Source organism: Perognathus longimembris, chromosome 4 (assembly GCF_023159225.1).
Source record: "Perognathus longimembris pacificus isolate PPM17 chromosome 4, ASM2315922v1, whole genome shotgun sequence".
Classification (NCBI taxonomy): domain Eukaryota; kingdom Metazoa; phylum Chordata; class Mammalia; order Rodentia; family Heteromyidae; genus Perognathus; species Perognathus longimembris.
This window is the reverse complement of record NC_063164.1, coordinates 6,441,803-6,462,240: the sequence shown is the minus strand read 5'-3', so window position 1 is coordinate 6,462,240 and position 20,438 is coordinate 6,441,803. Positions and strand designations below refer to the sequence as shown.

At 46.2% G+C, this 20,438-nt stretch overlaps 1 protein-coding gene across 1 annotated transcript in view; it reads left to right on the top strand.

The window, feature by feature from the left end:
- Positions 1–10,527: 10,527 nt before the first annotated feature.
- Psmd1 (proteasome 26S subunit, non-ATPase 1) overlaps positions 10,528–20,438 on the top strand; it is a 97,419-nt gene continuing 87,508 nt past the window's right edge. The window contains exons 1-2 of the mRNA XM_048344543.1: positions 10,528–10,684; positions 20,134–20,177. Of these exons, the coding sequence (XP_048200500.1) occupies positions 10,669–10,684; positions 20,134–20,177 (60 nt within the window). The 5' untranslated portion in view covers positions 10,528–10,668. The remainder of the gene's footprint in view (positions 10,685–20,133; positions 20,178–20,438) is intronic.

Genomic DNA, 20,438 nt, shown 5'->3' with positions numbered 1-20,438 from the left:
TCACCATGTTCAGGACAATCCAACAGCAAAGAACTGCTTTGCCCACAATGCCAACTGTGACACCTTTAAGAAACTGGAAGGGGCAGCTCCTATCTCTGTCATTCTACGAAGAGTCACCTTCAAGCTTCCTGAGGCCTTGGCTTTCAGCACAAGCCAAAATAAAGACTTCCGTGTGAGCCTGGGGGCTTGTTGGACCCCAACCAAGACTGTCAGTTTGTTGCAGGGCCAGGACAGAAATAGCCTTGCACTCCGGTGAGAAGAAAGGACCTCTGGCTTCTACTCTTTCTCATGGGCACATTGACTTTCTGGGCCAAGTCCTTTGATGATAAGATTCCCAGGAGCAGCCCACGGAACAAAGGAAAGCTAGGAGGGAAGGATTCTCAGGCCTCTGACTCCAAGGTCAGAGCAGACACAGCCTAGAGATTCTCGAATCCGTGTGTGTGTGTGTGCGCGTGTGCGTGTGCGTGTGTGCGTGTGTGTGTGTGTGTGTGTGTGTGTCCAACAGGGTGGGCAGTTAAGAGCTGGCAAGGCCCTGTCCACACACAGGGGCGCCTTGGCCTTACCTCTGTCATTCTTGCCTGCTCTGCAAGAAGCCGGTTTTGGGAAATATGAGCAGCTCCTGATTTTCCCTGGTGAGGAGCCCAGGGAAGCAGCCAAACCCCTTCATTCCTTTCTGATTCACTGGGCAGATGGGCATTTGTGCCCGTTCTTTGCCTAGCACCCAGCAAGCGCTGCATTACCTGGAGAAGTCATCTTAGCCCTTCTGCAATGGTAGCAGCTTGGAGGTTAGGAAAGGGGCAGTGCCCTGTGCCGGGGCTGCCACTTCCTCTCTGTAGTAGGGAGCCTAATGCTCTCCCCCCTGCTCCCCCCCCCCCCGGTCCTGAGATGCTGAGTTGGGGCAGGATGGCAGCAGTTACCATGGACCTCATCCAGGGTTGTCTCCCCATTAGATGACAGACAAGGAAATTTCTGTTCGTTGGTATTGCTGCTTTTCCTTTTAAATGAGATTGCTATTTTTGAACCTGCTATATTTGTCTATTTCCCTACTGATTTCTATGCAGTTTTATTTGGTTGGAGGAGGGGCTTTTTTTTTTTTTTTTCTTTCTTGGCTAAGCATTTGTCTGGGGCAAAAGTTACAAGACTGAAAAATCCTTTGTATTTGTTGCCAATGTCTGAAACTTGGCATATTAAAAAAAAAAGGTTTGCACATTTAAAAAACAAACTAGTTTTATGCTGTGGCTTCACAAAGCAGAGATCTAATCATCTCAATTTGAAGCCAGCCCAGACAGACAAATCTGTGAGACTCTTATCACTACTTAATTGGCAATAAAAGGAAGTGATGTATGGCTCAAATGGTAGAGTCCCAGCCTTGAGCGAATAGGCTGGCCAAGAGTACAAGGCCCTGGGGCTGGGGATATAGCCTAGTGGCAAGAGTGCCTGCCTCGGATACACGAGGCCCTAGGTTCGATTCCCCAGCACCACATATACAGAAAACGGCCAGAAGCGGCGCTGTGGCTCAAGTGGCAGAGTGCTAGCCTTGAGCGGGAAGAAGCCAGGGACAGTGCTCAGGCCCTGAGTCCAAGGCCCAGGACTGGCCAAAAAGAGTACAAGGCCCTGAGTTCAAATCCGAGTACTGGCACCCCAAAAGAGAAGGTTTTCCGGGTGGTGGATGGGATATGGCCTCTCTGTGATTTACCCTCCCCACCTCCCCAGGCTCCCTTTGAGCCCCTCCCCCATCCTCCCAGAAGGGCCTGAGGGAGGCCCTGGGCCCTTCTCTCCCCCCAAGCCCCCCAGGCCATGGGTAGGGGAGCACCAGCCAGGACAAATCACCAGTGTGGCATGGAATTTTGCCACTTTCAACTTGGTTATTTTCTCTAACGAACCACGCAGTCCCTTGCTGATACCTTATCAAATGCAGAACGATCCTCCCATTTGTTCTCACAGTGCCTTCCTCACAAGGACTTGTGGGGAGTTGAGGATCTGCACAGATGGTGAAGCTTCTGGAATAGTCTGTGAGCTGAAAGTCCTCCAGCCATAGTGACATCTCCGTCAGTAATGAGGCTTGAACCTTTTTCTTTTTTGTCAGTAATGAGGCTTGAATTTGGGGCCTGGATGCTGTCCCTGCACTCTTTCATTCAAGGCTAGTACTCTGCCACTTTGAGCCACGGTGCCACTTACAGTTTTCTGGTGGTTAATTGAAGGTAAGTCTTACAGACTTTCCTACCAAGGCTGGCTTTGAACCACGATCTTCAGATCTCAGCCTCCTGAAGAGCTAGGATTACAGGCAGGAGCCACCAGCACTAGTTTAATATATATTGCCAATCTAGCCTGAACTCGGGGCCTGGGCACTGTCCCTGAGCTTCTTTTGCTCAAGGCTAGCACTCTACCACTAGAGTCACAGCGCCACTTCTGGCTTTTTCTGTTATGTGGTGCTAAGGAATCAAACCCAGGGCACATAACAGAAAAAGCCGGAAGTGGCGCTGTGGCTCAAGTGGTAGAGTGCTAGCCATGAGCAAAAGAAGCTCAGGGACAGTGCCCAGGCACTGAGGTCAGGCCCCAGGACTCACAAAAAAAGAGATAGCATTCTGATGATGATGATGATGATGATGATGTGTGTGTGTTTTCACATATACATGTTAAACTGTCCTTATCTGAGTCTCAGATAAACTTTTGTCATGTTCTGTTGTAATTTGTCTCCAAGAGTCCTTTGGTTGTCAAAACAAAACATCAAGCAAACCTACAAAGGGCAGCTGGTGCCTGTAATCCTAGCAATTTAGGAGGCTGAGACCTGAGGATCGCTGTTCAAAGCCAGTCCAGGCAGGAAAGTTGGTGAGACTTTTATCTCCAATTAATCACCAAAAAGCTGGAAGGACAGCTGTAGTTCAAGGTAAAATGCCAGCCTTGAGTGCAAGAGCTCAGAGACAGCACTCAGGCCCTGAGTTCAAGCCCCAGTACTGGCACCAACAAATCCCAAAATGTAAAAAAACAACAACTCTACAAAGTGCCAGATGCTTATGCCCTCAGACCTGCACACATCACCAGAAGCTAGCGATGACTCTTAACTTGAAGGCCAGCCCGGCTTTACAGTTCTGCACAGTGACATGGCTGGACTTTGTCCTCTTGGCAGAGCAGACCCAGCCAGCCAGGGGAGGTCGCTGGCCTAGGAGGGCCGCACATGCTCTCTGACCTGCTTCTGTGTGTTAGCATTGGGGCACGAGTAGAATTTGGCTGGGACAGCTGCAACTTGTGTAACTGGGGTTGGGGAGGCCAGGGTGACGGGATCCAAGGTAGAGAGGATGACCAAGGATACTGAGCACACCTCTGGTGGCCTTACACTTTGGGCTAGCTGGGAATGGAGGCACAGGCTGCCCCCTGGGCTGTGACAACGTTGATAGGTTCTGAGGGATCCTACAGGTGAGGGAGGGGAGAGCAGGGTGTTGGATAATCAGGTCCCCATTGGGGCTGGAGCTTCCTGTCCAGACTCCCAGCCCCAGTGGGCTCCTGCCCTATGGGGTAAGTTGAGCTTGATTGTCTTCCTCTGGATTCCCTGGGAGCTTAGCTTAATCCTGTGACCAAACTCTCATTTTGAGCTCCGAGTTCCTTTTCTCACTGGCTAAGGAGGTCTTATCAGAGTGGAATGTTGCTTCCATCATCAACCTAATCACAAACTAAGCTCTCCCCTAACCACCTACCTCCCTGCGGAATATTTGCCCCACAATTCCTGCCTGGGAGTCACTCCAGGCCCCTTCCTCCCTGGCAAATTGGGAGTCTCTCTACAGTCTCTACCCCCTCCTCTCCTGCTATGGTCTAGTCCACATCAGCAGCTCCCAAGGGCCAGGCCTGAATGAGAAGTAAAAGGAGTGGGGTTCAAGAGCAATCTAAGAGCCAGGTGCTGGGTGGTTTACATCTGTAATTCTAGCTACTCAGGAGGCTAAGATCTGGGCAGGAAAGTCCACGAGCCTCTTATCTCCAACTAGCCAGCAAAAAAAAAAAAGCCAGAAGTGGGAGTGTGGCTCAAGTGGCAGAGCACCAAAGCTTAGGGACAGTGCCCTGAGTTCAAGCTCCAATAGTGGGATCAAAGAGGAAGGAAGGAGGGAGGGAGGGAGGGAGGGAAAGCAAAGGAGAGGAAGGGAGGGAGGGAGGGAGGGAGAAAGAGAAATCTAGGGTAAGACATTAAGGCAGTTTTCTACTTTCTGCTGCACATCAGGAAAAAAAAACAGTTAAGATTAATTTAAGCTTAATTACACTTCATATTTAGCTCACAATATTATTTTATTTTGCCAGGGGTTAAACTTGGGGTCTTGCGCTTGCAAGCGTTTGGCCAATTGAGCCACACCCTCAGTCCTCTTGCTTTTTATTTATTTATTTATTTGTCTTTTTTTTTTGGCCAGTCCTGGGGCTTGGACTCAGGGCCTGAGCACTGTCTCTGGCTTCTTTTTGCTCAAGGCTAGCACTCTGCCACTTGAGCCACAGCGCCCCTTCTGGCCGTATTCTATATATGTGGTGCTGGGGAATCGAACCCTGGGCTTCATGTATACGAGGCAAGCACTCATGCCACCAGGCCATATTCCCAGCCCCCTCTTGCTTTTTAGTTTGCTTTTCAGATAGGATGTCTCACTTTTGCCTCCATGGACCCACCTCCGCCTCCCAGGTAACTGGAATTACAGGCAATTTGCCACCATACCAGAACCAAGATACTGTTTCAACTGCACATTATTAATAAAGGAGTTCACATTCTATTTTGCATGCCAAGTCTTTGCACCTAGTGAGACGCTTAGAGCCCAGATATATTTGATTTCCATCAGAAATACTCCATCTGTATTTAGATGTCATTAAGTTTATAATTGCAGAAAAACACATCCTCAGACTGTCCCAGATATGCTTGAAGGCTTCTCAGTAACTGAAATGATTATCCATTCAATTTTAACTAATGCAAATTTCAACATTATAAATTCATATTTCCATTAAATTTTTTATGCTGGTCCTGGGGTTTGAACTCAGGGCTGGGGCACTGATCCTGAGGTGTTTTTTTTTTGCTCAAGGCTAGTGCTCTACCACTTGAGCCATAGCTCCACTTCTGACTTATTTGCACCTTAGTTGGAGATAAAGAGCCTCAAGGACTTTTCCTGACCAGGCTGGTTTGGAACCAGGATCCTCAGATCTCAGCCTCCTGAATAGCTAGAGTTACAGGCGTGAGCCAGTGGTACTCGGCTTTAGCTCCTAATTCATTTCAATGAAATGTAGCACTGCAGTTCAGGTCCTTGCGGGCATGAGCACATTTCCGGTGGGGAAGGGGACTCGGATTCTCTGAGGTTCCCTTTCTGGGAGCTAGGCCTGTGCACACCTGCCAGGCCCCGGCACCTGGAGCTCCTGCAGCCAGCGCATGCCGAGCCGGGCGGCCCACCAGGTGCCCAGGGCACAAACTTCCCTCCCGGGCCCTGCTGCCTCAGTTTACCCCGGTCAGTAATAGGGCGAGGTGCACCCTCATTTCCTACACAAGCCGTGGGAGGATCAAGTGACTGGCTGCCAATCACATTTCTGCTCACCAACAGACAAGCTGTTGCTCTAAGGATGCCGTTTCCTAGGCAATGTGGGGCGTGGCCCGGCGGGGCGTGGCCTGAATGGGGCGTGGCCTGGCCGGAGTGTGGCCTGTCTCAGGGGCGTGGCCTGTCTCGGGGGGCGTGGTCCTCGGGGGCGTGGTCGCAGGCTGTCACAGCGGAGCCCGGGGCCGTTCCTGTCCTGGTCCTGGGCCCCGGTAGTCTTGCCCATCCCCGGAGGAGGCCACAGTTGACTCCCTTAAGGCTTTGAGATGTGTTGTGGCCCTTTTGAACGTGGAAGGGGATCCTTTCTCATAAGCAGAGCTCATTCTGTCAGAATTCCTCCTGTGATTTCATTATTATTTCAAAACAATAGAGTTTTGGAGAAGGCAAGGATTTGAAGCGAGGGGGTCTCGGTGTTCATGCAACTGTGTGCCCAACACAGTGCTCTAGCGGCTGGCTAGTGAGATGTGGTTTTGCCCTTGAGTTGTACCTAGTAACCGGTGCCCTTGGGACAGGTTCAAGGACACTGGATTCAACTGTGAGGTAAAGACTGTGAGGGAGGTGAGCTAGGAGGTACCAAAGAAAGCTTCCTGCCCAGATCTTAGCCCCCTGAATAACTAGAGACACTACTCGACTGGGCCTCCAGACGAGTGGTATTAACCAGGGCTATAAGGGAGAGAACCTAGAAGACGGAAGACAAGGGCAAAGGCAAGGTGCATGGTGTCATGGCCACTCTGGGAGCTGCAGGGGTTCAGGATGGTTGCAGTGCAACCAGCCAGGTATGACCAAAAAAAAAAAAAAATAGAGAACTCCTGGTCTTGTTTGGTTTTGTTTGGCTTGGGGTGTGTGTGTGTGTGTGTGTGTGTGTGTGTGTGTGTGTGTGTGTGTAAGCAAGTGGGTGCTGGTGGCTCATGCCTGTAATCTTAACTACTCAGGAGGCTGAATTCTGAGGTCATGGTTTGAAGCCAGCTAAGGCAGGAAAGTCCATTACCAAGAATGAGATGGGAACGGAAGGGAAGTAGGGAAGAAGAGAAGAAGAGGAAAGGAGGAAGGAAGGACAGAAGGGAGGGAGAGGGAGGGAAGGAAGGAACTTATCTCCAATTAATTAGCAAAATGCCAAAAGTGAAGGTGTGGCTCAAGTGGTACAGCACCAGCACTGAGCTAAAGAACTACATGAAGCTGAGCACCAGTGGCTTACACATGTAATCCTAGATACTCAGGAAGCTGAGATGTGAGGATTGAAGTTCGAAGCCAGCCTAGACAGGAAAGTCAATGAGACCCTAACTTCCAATTAACCACCAAAAAGCTGGAAGTGGAGCTGTAACTCAAGTGGTAGAGATTTAACATTGAGCCAAAAAACTAAGGGACAGCACCCAGGCCCCGAGTTCAAGCCTTAAGGCCAGGAACGGCAAAGCAAGGAGTTTAATAGAGAGAAGGCACACCATTGAGGTAAATGGTGGGCTTCCAGTTAGATGGTGTAAGAGCCAGAGCAAAAGAGAAACGTTTACTGCTCTCCTTGTAGGAAATAGGAGGTAAAGCCCCTTCGTTGGGTTTGATGGTGCTTCTGGTTGGCTGTGAGGATTGTTTGGGAAAGTTGGGAGATGGCGAGCAGGGAGTCACAGTCATCGGGGTCTGCTGTTCTCCAGGAGAGAAGAGAGAAAGATGGACAACAGGTAATGGATGAGGATGGAGACAGCTGGTAGAACAGATGTTAAGGGGACAAGATCTGGTGCTAAGTGGCTGAGAGGGAAGGAAACAATTGGGGGTGCTCCCATATTCCTGCATCCGTAACTGAGAAACACAGAAGGCAGAGGTGAGAGAAATGGGTTCCCAGTGGGCAAAGGTGTGAGACCCCAAAAGCCAAGCTGTGAGACCCGAAAGGATTGGGAGGATGGAAGGCCTCCTCCCAGAACTCTCAGAATGCTAAGAGTTTCCTGAAAAGTCAGTCCTAGCTTGAGGGAAATTCAGATTGCTATCCTGGGTGCAGGCTAAATCCACCCCAAACTTTCTGGGAACTTGGGGATAGACAAAAATCTATGCTAACCTTAAGCCGTCTGCTGCTTAAGATAAAAAACAGTTGTTTATCACTTGAGTAAATTTATACCATGATTGGTGCGTGAGACTTCAAGGAAATGGTGACTTCACTTTTTGTGTATGCATCTGTACCCTACTCAATAGATACCTTGTAAAATGAACCCAGGACACCTGAAGCTGGGGGAAAACTTCAGGCCCCCGGCGCCCCAAACCTCAGTCTGGTGTCCATCATTGTCTTGTCCCCAGGTTGCAACAAAAAGGTTTCAGGGAGCAGAGGCATTTACACATGCTAACATTTTGAATTAGTAGGCAACATTTAAAATCCTAGGACCGGGGCTATCGCTGAGTGGTAGAGTGCACAACTCTGGATTCCATCTCCAACCTGCAAAAATGAATGAATGAATGATATTCCAAAAATGTCACGTGGGGTGAGAATTTCTGGCTTTTCTTAGAAAACCCGAGTTAACTGTCACACTGTGTGTGACAGTTAACTAGCATTCATGCAAGGTAACACTGCAGGAGCTGAATGTAGCTGCTTCACAAGGAGCCTGCAGTACCCTCCCTCTTTCCCTCCCTCCCTTCCTTCCTCCCTCCCTCCCTCCCTCCTTCCCTCCCTCCCTTCCTTCTTCTCTTCTTCCGGCTTCCCTTCCATTCCCATCTCACTCTTGATACTAGGAATCAATCTTAGGACCTCATGCATGATTGGGTGCTTTGCACTAAACTATCATGAGCTTGCTAACAAATGTTATACTACTGTTTTTTTGTTGTTGTTAAAAGAGAAAAAAACCCTCTCACTTTCCTCTCCTGGAGTTCATTTTGGGATATATTATTTTATATGATCAGAGCCAGAGAAGCCTTGTACCTTTGTGTTCCTCCCCTAAGAGTATCCTTCTTTGATACCACTGTTTTGTTTTTCTTTATTTCAGTTGGTTGTGGGGCTTGAACTCAGGGTACGGGCACTGCCCCTAGCTCTTTTGCTCGACTAGTGCTCCTGAGTAGTTAGGATTGTAAGTGTGAGCCACTGGCATCCAGCTACCACTGGTTATTTTTGAGGTAAGGTTTTGCTTCCTGCCTGGGTCCACACCCAGATGGTGATCCTCCTGTTTTTCACTTTCCTTCAAAGCTGGAATGACAGGTATACACTGCCACACCCAGCTTCTTCCTTTGAGACGAGTATTATGGACTTTTCTGCATGTCTGCCTGAGTGAGTTTCAAACCTCAATCCTCAGATCTCAGCCTCCAGAGTAGCTAGGATGATAGGTGTAAGCTACTGAGTCAGACTTGCTCCTAATTTTTGACACATGTAAATGTCCAGTATGAGTTATTCTAAAAGTAAACAATCTTTATTGTTTAACTTTACAATAGACTGGTTATTGATTGATGTGTTATAATTTTTTTTTTTTTTTTTGCCAGTCCTGGGCCTTGGACTCAGGGCCTGAGCATTGTCCCTGGCTTCTTTTTGCTCAAGGCTAGCACTCTGCCACTTGAGCCACAGCGCCACTTCTGGCCATTTTCTGTATATGTGGTGCTGGGGAATCGAACCCAGGGCTTCAAGTATACGAGGCAAGCGCTCTTGCCAATAGGCCATATCCCCAGACCCAAAACAAATATTTCTGTGAAGTTATTTATTTAATTTTTATTTATTTTATTATTATTATTTTTTTTTTTTTGCCAGTCCTGGGGTTTGGACTCCGCCTGAGCACTGTCCCTGACTTCTTTTTGCTCAAGGGTAGCACTCTGCCACTTGAGCCACAGCACCACTTCTGGCCATTTTTTTTTCTGTATATGTGGTGCTGGGGAATTGAACCCAGGGCTTCATGTATAGGAGGCAAGCACTCTTGCCACTAGGCCATATCCCCAGCCCTGTGAAGTTTATTCCGAAGGCAGAGTTTGCTTTAAAAAATTTTGCAGAGTTTGCTTTAGAAAAATCACTTTTTTTGAGACTGTGTCTTACTATGTAGCTCACACTGATCTTAAACTCACGATCTTTATGCAATTCAGCCTAGAAAATCACCTTTCTTTCTCTTTCATTATTTAAACCATACTTCATGCTTATTGCACATTGAAATAACACTTCAGGAACAATAAGTTAAAATACACTACAAAACTATCATCACCTTGTGGGGTTTTAATTTTACTTATTGACATAAATACAGGAAGCTGGAAGTTGGGATACATGGGGGAGGTGGGCATGATCAAGGGAGGGGGGGTAAATGAAATGGAGAGAGGAAGGGTGGGGGAAGGCAAACGTCCTGTCCTATTCAATGTACCTATGTGACAATGGAAGGAGGAAATTGAGGAGGAGGGTGGGGTCTGGAGATAGGGGGCAGAGCGATGAAAGGGTGGCCTTGATCAAGATGTACTCACGAACACACTGAACTGAAGCCCGTTTGCACAACTAGAGTAGTTTTACAAAGAAGCTTGAAGCTTCCAAACGCAGCTCACATGACATTCGGCTACCACTATAAATCCAGCATAGTCTGAGCCCGCTTAGCATCCTTTCTTTCTAGCTTAGAGTAACTGGGCCTCCTGGTCTCTTAACAGTCACGCACTGACTCCACCATCACCATGGAGTCCCATCACAACTGCAGATGTCCAGTCTTGCCTTGGTGGGGGACGCTGCAGTGAGACAGCCTGGGCGGCAGGTGGCACTGCGGAAGATGCTCACACCTTCCCTACCACCCTTTCTTATCGCAATGGCGGGTGAATGGTCGGGTCCTTTCCTCGCCGGGGTTGCCATTGTAAAGCCTGATGCAGGTGCAGGATAATATTTCCACTCCTCAGAAACCCTGACCTCAAGGAATGTTATGGAAAACAAAGGCGTCATTTTTTACATTTGTGCAGGAGGCAGCGGTGCCAGAAAACAACCTAAGGAAGGTGGCAAGCCTTGGCGAGCGGCGGCAGGCGGTGCGGCGGGCAGCCCCGGGGCGGGCGGGGTCCTAGACTAGAAGCGAGCCGGCGGCCTGAGCGGGCGGCTGAGTGAGCCGCGCACCGGGAGAGTCGGGAGGCGCGGAGCCGCGAGCGGGCCCGAGCTGACAGATACCGGCGCGGCCAGCACAGCGAGCGAGCAGACGGGCGAGTGCAGGGCGCAGCCATGATCACCTCAGCCGGTGAGCGGGTCTGGGAGTCGGCGTCCAGAGGGAGGAGCCGCGCCCGAGCCGGCTTTTAGCTGAGTCAGGGCCGGTGACTGGGCACCTCCGGGCGGAGCGCCGGCCGCGCGGCCCCTCGCCGCCCAGGCCCACCCGGGCTCGGGGGGGCTGGAAGGCCGATCGGGCCCCTTCGGCCCACGAGAATCGGACCGGCCTCCCCTCCCCCCACTCCCCGGGGTCCACCGCCGCGGCGTCCCTCTCTTGCCACACCCCCGTACGGGGGACCACCGAGCCTTCCTGGCCGGGCCCTGGACCCCAAGGAGATTTCCTTCCCTCTGACCTTCCTGGCCTTGGTTGTGTAGGGCCGTTCATTCACCCCAGCCCCTCCCCACGGTGTCTGGGGGCGGGTGGCTGGCGGGGCTGCTGCATAGATGCTTCTGGATCCGGCCATAATGCATTCATTCTCCTTAGGGTGAGATCCGAAGTGAGGGTTGAGATCGGGTCAGTGCCATTGTGTTCAGTAAAGCACCCAAATAACTTTGTTCGGTGTGGACAGTACCCTGAAGACAGCATTTCAGCTGTGCGAGCCAGCTTAACAACTCCCCCCCCCCCCCCCACAGCTTGGTGCTCAGTATGTCTTCTGCATCTAAGAAAGAACTCTTGGGTCTGTCTTCAGAGAAAGTTTCGTACACTGTCAGTAGTTATATATAGTTAAGGTAGTGACAATTGAAATAGAACAGCTACAGAGATCAGCTTATGGAGATTCTTTTAAAGCCCCCAACTACAGACTGATTTTTCATATAGCTGTCCACAGACTTGGTGGTTTTTGTTGTTGTTTGGTTTTGGTTGGATCTTTTTTCCTTGGCTGCTTCTCCTTCCTTTCTTGTCGCTTTGCCGTGTACTTTGTCCGTAGGTATCTTGCAAACAAACTGGTGATCAGAAGACAGTAAGCTGGGTGGTAGGGAGCCCAAAGTTTTTTGAGGATTAATTAAGGAAGTTGAGAGCTGCTCGCTGATATGGTTTGTTTCTTTGTTTAATGCTGGTACTGGGGCTTGAACTCAGGGCCTGGGCGCTGTCCCTTAACTTTTACACCCAATGCTGGCAACCCTACCACTTGAGCCGCAACTCCACTTCCAGCTTTTTGCTGGTTAATTGGACATAAGAGCCTCAGACTTTCCTGCTCTGATTGTCTTTGCACCAAGGTCCTCAGATTTCCTCCTCATGAGTAGCTAGGATTACAGGTGTCAGTTTAAGGTAGCTATATTCAAACACTTCAGTAGCTTCTAACTTTACCTGGAATTAGTCTTTTGTCTCCAGGATACAAATGATTGAGAGACAATGTTTAGTAAGAGGAAGAACTTTTCCAGTGGGCAAATTCTTAAGACAAACATTAAATTTCTTGCCACCTGTAAATATAGGCCTCATTCCATTTCAGATCCTCCATTGCCACTGACTATCAGTATATAGTAATGCTGTCTTCAGGGTGTAGCTTTCACTGAACACAAAAGTTCTCTGGGTGCTTAACTGAATACCCTTAGAGTGGCCCCCAAATAACCTATCTCATTTCTGTCTTGGCCCAAACCACCTTCATCTCCTCCATGAGTTGTGATAATAGCCATAGACTTTGTTCTTCTGTAGTACCTCTGTTGACTTTGTTCTTTTCAGAGTTTTTCTTTTAAGCCTTTTTTTGGAAGACCAAAACAGCTTTTAGTTATTATTTATAAATGCTTTTTGTAAAGGTGATGTACAGTGGGGTTACTTAAGTAAGGTAATGAGTACACTTCTTTTTGAACAGTATTCCCCCTCCCTTATTTTCTTCCACTTCCCTTCACTACCCCAAAGTTATAAAGTTCATTTCCAACATAGTGTCTAGTGAATATCACTGTTCAATTGGTTCACCTTTTGCCCCATGGTTTCTGTGATTTCCCCTTCCCTGCCAAAAATCAAATAAATTTAAACACAAGACAATGGGTACAGGAAAAAAAAAGTGTCAAAGAGCTAGGGATGTGGCTTAGTGGTAGAGTGCTTGCCTAGCATGCCCTGGGTTCGATTCCTCAGCACCACATAAAGAGAAAAAGCCAGAAGTGGTGGTGTGGCTCAAGTGGTAGAGTGCTAGCCTTGAGTAAAAGGAAGCCAGGGACAGTGCTCAGGCGCTGAGTTCAAACCCCAGGACTGGCAAAAACAAAAAGTGTCAACAGGGAACAAAAAATCAAAGGCGGGGGTGGGGGTGGGGGTAGGGGGAGAAGTAACTGCAAACAGTACACTGAAAAAACCTCTTGTTTCCATTTCTTGGCATTCTTTTTTTTTTTTTTTTTGGCATTCTTTTTGATAAGCATCATTTTATATGTTCATATGCATAGATATTGAGCCATTGTGATCTTTGCCTAAGAGTCTCCAGTGCTGCCTCTGGTCCACACTATATCCCAATCACACTGGCCTTTTTGTTTAATTTGTTTCTTATTTAAAGTCCTTGCACATTCTATTCCATTTCTCAATTTTTTTCAAGTTGTCTCAGCTTCCCAATCTTTAGTCTTAACTGAAGTGTTAGTTTTATCTAGCTACTCTATTAAATGCTGCCTTTTCTCCTTCCTTGCTGCCACCACTCCGTCACAATTCTCTACTTATCACTGCCTTTCTCTCCCTAGTGGAATTTTGGGCAGAATGTTTTTCACTGCACTTAGAACACTGAGACTATGGCAGCAGTTCAAAAGCATGCCTTAAATAAAGAAATCAGCCAGCCAATCATATCAATGAATAATTCCCTAGAGTTTCCAAAGTAGAGGTCAAAAGATTGTTTGATCTTACTCTGATATCATATGGTTGACTGTTATTTGTTACATGTTAGACTACTTGTTAGCTTCTCCTCCAAACCTTTTGTTAGTTTCCTGTCCTATAGCTTGGGATCTGTCCCAGGTGCTAAGCAGTCCAGTGTTGTGGTGCTGGTGTATCTGTATTCACTCAGCACTTGATCCTCACTACAGTGAATAAGTGAATAAGAAGTGATTACTGGTTGTTTGTTTGTTTTTTGGTGCCAGTGTTGGAGCTTGAACTTAGGGCCTGGGTGCTGTCCCTGAGCATTTTGAAAGCTCATAGCTAGTGTGCTATCACCCGAGCCACAGCTCCACCTTGTTCTTTTGTTGTTTATTTTTGAGTTAATTGGAGGTAAGAGTCTCTGGGACTTTCCTGCCTTGGTTAGCTTTGAACCAAAATCCTCAAATCTCAGCCTCCTAACTAGCTAGGATTACAGATATGAGATTTGAAGATGAAAGGGAATGAAGAAGATAGGTGCTTTCTTACGGGAGAGATGTAAAATTGCAAGGATTTGATTTAACTTAAATATTAAGCACAGGACATAGGGGAAAATAGTGCTAAATAGCTTTAAAACAGTAGATTTCTACACTTTTCCCTGCCTGATCTTCAGAGGCAATTACATTAAACTGTGTGTGTGTGTGCGCACATATATCAGTGCCTGCATGTGTGGGCCAAGGGTTTGAACTGAGGACCTAGTGCTATTCCTGAGCGTTGTGCTCAAGGCTAGCTCTCTACTCTTTGAGCCACAGATCACTTCCTTTTTCATGGTTAATTGGAAATCAGAGTCTTATGGATTTTCCTGCCCTGGCTGGCTTTGTACCACTATCCTCAGATCTCCACGTAAGTAGCTAGGATCCAACTGTGCCTGTCTTAAACTTTCAAGCAGGAGCAGGATCTTCTGGAATACACCTCTGTACTAATTATATCCAGGTAGCTGTAAGTTAACTGAGCAATTTTAGGAAGTATCTATAGATTTCCTATTATGACCTAACAGGTTTTCAGCATCCTTAGGTCTTTCCCATTCTTTTACCCATTCAAAGAGAGTTCTGTTTTCTCTTTATAGAAGGAAATATTAATATGTGGAGTGTGAAATATTTGACATAGTTGTGTTCCATTGCAACAAGCTGACCTTCTAGCCAAAACAACTGTGTAACCAATTAGTCCTAAGTGAAACAAAATGAAATCCAGCTTCTCTTGGAAAAAAAAAGCTATTCAGATACAGCATCTGGTCTATGGTGTATCAAATACAGATTCTGGTCCATATTCTAATCCATATTACTAGTTTGCTCCTTTTCACTAAAAAAAAAAAAAAAGTACATTTTTAATGGAAATGTTTTTCATTTTGGTGTTGCTTATGGGGCTTGAACTCAGGGCCTGGGCACTGTCCTAAGCTTTTGTGCTCAAGGCTAGCACTCCTGTCTTTTGAGCCACAGCTCCACTTCCGGTGGAAATATTTTTAATAGTTAATTGGAACATGTAATGGCTAAAATGATGCATTTCTAATTTATCTCTTCCTCTGTTCTGGCTTTGCCCTACAAACCTAGAGTAATAGATCCTTTTTTTTGGCCAGTCCTGGGCCTTGGACTCAGGGCCTGGGCACTGTCCCTGGCTTCTTCCCGCTCAAGGCTAGCACTCTGCCACTTGAGCCACAGCACCGCTTCTGGCCGTTTTCTGTATATGTGGTGCTGGGGAATCGAACCTAGGGCCTCGTGTATCCGAGGCAGGCACTCTTGCCACTAGGCTATATCCCCAGCCCTAGATCCTTTTTTTTAAGATCTTTTTTATTTTATGTTTCAGAGTAGTAGTATGCCCTTGTTTTGCTTGCTTAAATTTGTGCTCTTTCCATTTCCTTATGGCTCCCTAAAGACTGCTAAGCTATTTGGCAGACCTTTACTTGGAAATGGCTACATCTCCTAACTAAATTGCTTCATCAATCAAATCACAGTTTCAACTCATTGTTGCAGAACTATTTCAAAAACTATATGGGAGGGCTGGGGATATAGCCTAGTGGCAAGAGTGCCTGCCTCGGATACACGAGGCCCTAGGTTCGATTCCCCAGCACCACATATACAGAAAACGGCCAGAAGCGGCGCTGTGGCTCAAGTGGCGGAGTGCTAGCCTTGAGCGGGAAGAAGCCAGGGACAGTGCTCAGGCCCTGGGTCCAAGGCCCAGGACTGGCCAAAAAAAAAAAAAAAAAAAACTATATGGGAAATATTTGAAAGAATTTAGTTTCCTTTATAATGCAACAAAATTTCTCATGCCTTTTTCTCATGATGTTCATGGCATGACTGTATTTTAAAGAGCATTTTTTCAAAGAGGGCAGTTATTTCTTTTATTCTCCTGTGTTACTGAGACCTTTAAGATAAGTCGTATGGAGAATGATGCTTATGTTACAGAATCTATAATGAGCAGACTTGCTCATTTAATAAAATCTTTCCTGTTGCTGTGATGGGAATGAGGTGCCTTAATATGAGCACCTTGAAATAATTTAGATAGTTTACTCTGTTGGGTTAATAATTAAATATAACTTTTTTTTCCCTAAGCAATTATATAATTGTTAACTTATTTTGTTTTTTGTTTTTTGTTTTTTTTTTGGCCAGTTCTGGGCCTTGGACTCAGGGCCTGAGCACTATCCCTGGCTTCTTCCCGCTCAAGGCTAGCACTCTGCCACGTGAGCCACAGCGCCGCTTCTGGCCGTTTTTTCTGTATATGTGGTGCTGGGGAATCGAACCTAGGGCCTCGTGTATCCGAGGCAGGCACTCTTGCCACTATGCTATATCCCCAGCCCCTGTTAACTTATTTTGTGTAAATGAATTTTATTCTAAAATTATATGTGAAAGTTTCCCAGTTTGGTCAATAAGATAGGCCAGTGGTTCTCAACTGTAATAAGCACAGAATCACAGGGAAGTGTGCCTTCTGGGACGTGATCGCCTATGTTCAGTTCTCTAGGTATGGAGTGAAGCTAAGAATTTGTCAATCCCTGGGCATCAGTGGCTTACCCTTGTAATCCTAGCTACTCAGGAGGTTGAAATCTGAGGATCACAATTCAAAGCCAGCCTGGTAGAAAAGTCCATGAGACTATCTCCATTTGACCAGCAAGTGGTAGAGTACCAACCATGAGTGGAAAAAGCTGAGCACCCTCCCTGAATTTGTATTTCTAATGGGTTTCCAGATAATGTTAATGTTGTTGGCCCAGTGACCACATTTTGAAAAACATTTGTGTTAGGTAAATGGTGTGATATAAATGAGGTTGATGACAGTTTATATATGTATACATAATATTTCATGAGAGGTTGATAACACAGCTAGTTTTTCAGCTTCAAATTATAAACCTCTATAGTTTTAAAGAAGAGTGAGGGGGCTGGGAATGTGGCTTAGCGGTAGAGTGCTTGCCTAGCATGCATGAAGCCCTGGGTTCAATTCTTCAGAACCTCATAAACAGAAAAGGCCAGACAGAAGTGGCTCTGTGGCTCAAGTGGTAGAGTGCTAGCCTTGAGCAAAAAGAAACCAGGGAAGGTGCTCAGGCCCTGAGTGCAAGCCCCAAGACTGGGGAAAAAAAAGAAGAAGAAGATGAAGAATGAAATTCTCTGTACATCACCTTTCTAATAGCAATAAAAAAATTAAAAGAGGGCTGGGAATATGGCCTAGTGGCAAGCGTGCTTGCCTCGTATACATGATGCCCTGGGTTCAATTCCTCAGCACCACATATATAGAAAATGGCCAGAAGGGGCACTGTGGCTCAAGTGGTAGAGTGCTAGCCTTGAGCAAAAAGAAGCCAGGGACAGTGCTCAGGCCCTGAGTCCAAGGCCCAGGACTGGCCAAAAAAAAAAAAAAAAAAAAAAAAAATTAAAAGAAAAGTCAACCAGGCACCAGTGGCTCATGCCTGTAATCCTAGCTTCTCAGGAGGCTGAGATCTGAGGATTTTGTTTCAAAGCTAGTCCTGGCAGCAAAACCCCTGAGACTTATCTCTTATTAGCCATCAGAAAACTGGAAGTGGTAGAGCACTAGCCTTGAGCTGAAGAGCTCAGGGACAGCACCCAGGCCCAGCATTCCAGCCCCATGACTGACAAAAAAAGAAAGAAAGAAAGTCCAAAACATGGACTCAACCCAGATGCCCCTCAGTAGATGAATGGATCAGGAAGATGTGGTACATATACACAATGGAATTCTATGCCTCCATCAGAAGGAATGACACTGCCCCATTCGTAAGGAAATGGAAGCACTTGGAAAAAATCATACTAAGTGAAGTGACCCAGACCCAAAGAAACATAACCCTATGGTGTCCCTCATAGGGAATAGCTAGTACATGAATAGGCTAGTCATGGTAGAAGACCAAAATACCCCAATAGCTACACCCATATGACCACATAAGATGATGCCAAGTGAAATGAACTCCACGTTATGGAAACAAGAGTTATCCACTGTTGTAATTATTCTCAACACGCCCTGTGAACTCACACTACTTTTTTTTTCTCTTTTTTTCTTGTCTGTTTGTTTGACTGAGTGGTTTGTCTAGTTTTGTTTCTCCTGTAGTCCCTTCTTGTGGCTGTACCCACGCTACCACTGTATTACATCCGAGTACCATGGATGCTGTTTATAGGGGTAATAGAACAGGGGAAGGGAGAGGGAATACCAAAATCGAGAGACAAAGAACAAAAAGACAAACCATTCAAAAAGCAACACTTAGAAACCATTTGGTGTAAACCAACTGCAGGGGAAGGGGGAGGAGGAAGGGGGAAATGAGGGAGGAGGTAAAAAAATATATAAATTAAAAAAAAAGAAATTATAGTTCCCCTAGTGAAGTCACCCCTAAACTATAGCATTTTCTTTCTCTTTCTAAGACAAGGCTTTATAACCTAGACTAACCTCAAATTCAAATTCTTCCTATCTCAGCCTCCTAAATGCTGGGATTGCCTAGCATTTAACTCATATATTTTTGTGGTTTTTTTTTGTTGTTGGGGGGCGGTGCCTGTACCAGTGTTTTTGTCTGTACCAGAATTCAAGGCCTTACACTTGCTCGCTTGGTACTCATCACTTCAGCCACACTTCCAGCCTAGCTTTTTGCTGGTTACTTTAGAGATGGAGTCTAGTAGACTTTTCTACGTGGGACAGATTCCAGCTGAGTTCCTTAAGACCTCATCCGCTTGAGTAGCTAGGATTACTTATAACAAGAATGGCAGATGTTTTGACCAATTTTATTTACTTTCTCTCAAAGACATTGAATGCTTTTATATGTTAGAGACATGAGAAAGACAATTAGGAACAAAACTACTCTACAACAAGAATAAGCAGGTCATCTCCTGCACTTATTACTTTATAAGAAATGGAAGACTAGAAGGGGCTGGGAATATGGCCCAGTGGTAGAGTGTTTGTCTTGCATACATGAAGCCCTGGGTTCAACTCCTCAGTACCACGTGTATGGAAAAAGCCAGAAGTAGCACTGTAGTTTCGGTGGTAGAGTGTGCTCAGGTCCTGAGTTCAAGCCCCAGACTGGCAAAACCAAACAAACAAAACGGAAATGGAAGAATAGAGAGATGAAATAGAAAGGAAAGAATTGGTACTGGGCTCATCCTTAAGTGTTAGGATGTTTCTAAGTGGCACAAACAGGTGCTTGGTGTGAATTGAACTTCTTATGTCAGTATAGTCAGAACAGACTACTTTTATTGTTGGTTTCCTCGCCTCCTAGGTAACTTTATAATTACAAGTATAATAAAAATAAATATTGTACATGTGGAGGTTTCTAGCTGCAGTATGTGGATTGTCTTCCATCTTCTGTCTTCTTAATGGCTCGTCGTGTACAGTTCAGCCATCTCTTCCTCACAAGTCTTCCATTCGGTATTTGTCTACATTGTGATTCACTCCATGAAGATTCTGCTCTTCTCTTTTCTTTCCTTGTAGACTCATGCATGATACCACACATAAAATTCAGAAATACACAACTAGCAACAAAAAGGAGATCAGTTGTTTCTATAAAATGCCATGTGTTGGTTTTTTTGGCCAGTCCTGGGCCTTGGACTCAGGGCCTGAGCACTGTCCCTGTCTTCTTTTTGCTCAAGGCTAGCACTCTGCCACTTGAGCCACAGCGCCGCTTCTTGCCTTTTCTACATATGTGGTGCTGAGGAATTGAACCTAGGGCTTCATGTATACGAGGCGAGCACTCTTGCCACTAGGCCATATTCCCAGCCCCAGTCCTCAGTTCTGTGGCTCTCACCATCTCTGCCTCTATCAGTGATTTTTGACTTTGCAAGTTCTAGATTCTAGTTGGTTGTGAGACTTTGAGGCAGCATTCTTCACCTGAGCGTCGTGTTCATCTCAGGACAGCTTCCATAAAGCGGTAGACATGCAGCAAGAGCTCCTCACACTCATGCTGTTTTAAAATCATGCATACCCCCATGCATGATCTCAGAGGCACATTCCATTGATTGCAGTGTAGTAGGACATTTTTCTTTTCTTCTAAGCTGGACTTGTCTTAATTGGTAGACTAATAAATGCTTGTTGCTTGGCAGATACTTATAGACCCTTAAGCCCATTGTCTATAAGGTCCCTTTATCTCCACTGTGTCACTGTAAGTGCTGCACTTGTATGTGAGAATAAAGGCCTCAACTGTTCATTTCTGTTTGCACATGTTTTATAATCATGATATGCCTTTTGTCTTATAGCTGGAATTATTTCTCTTCTGGATGAAGAAGAACCACAGCTTAAGGTATGTGTTGAAGACAAACATTTAAATTTATTTTCATTTGACAAAGATTTGGAATGTTATTTCACGTGGCTGTAGTCCTTTCCATTTAAACTAATAACCTGATGTCAGTCCTCTATATTTAAGGAAGGAAAAAGTTCATTCTGTGAACCTGTGAAGCTTTAAAAGTTTGTGGTATCTACATTTTCTTTTCTTTTTTTCTTGGCCAGCCCTGGAGCTTGCCTCAGGGCCTGAGCACTCTCAATGGCTTTTTTTTTGCTCAAG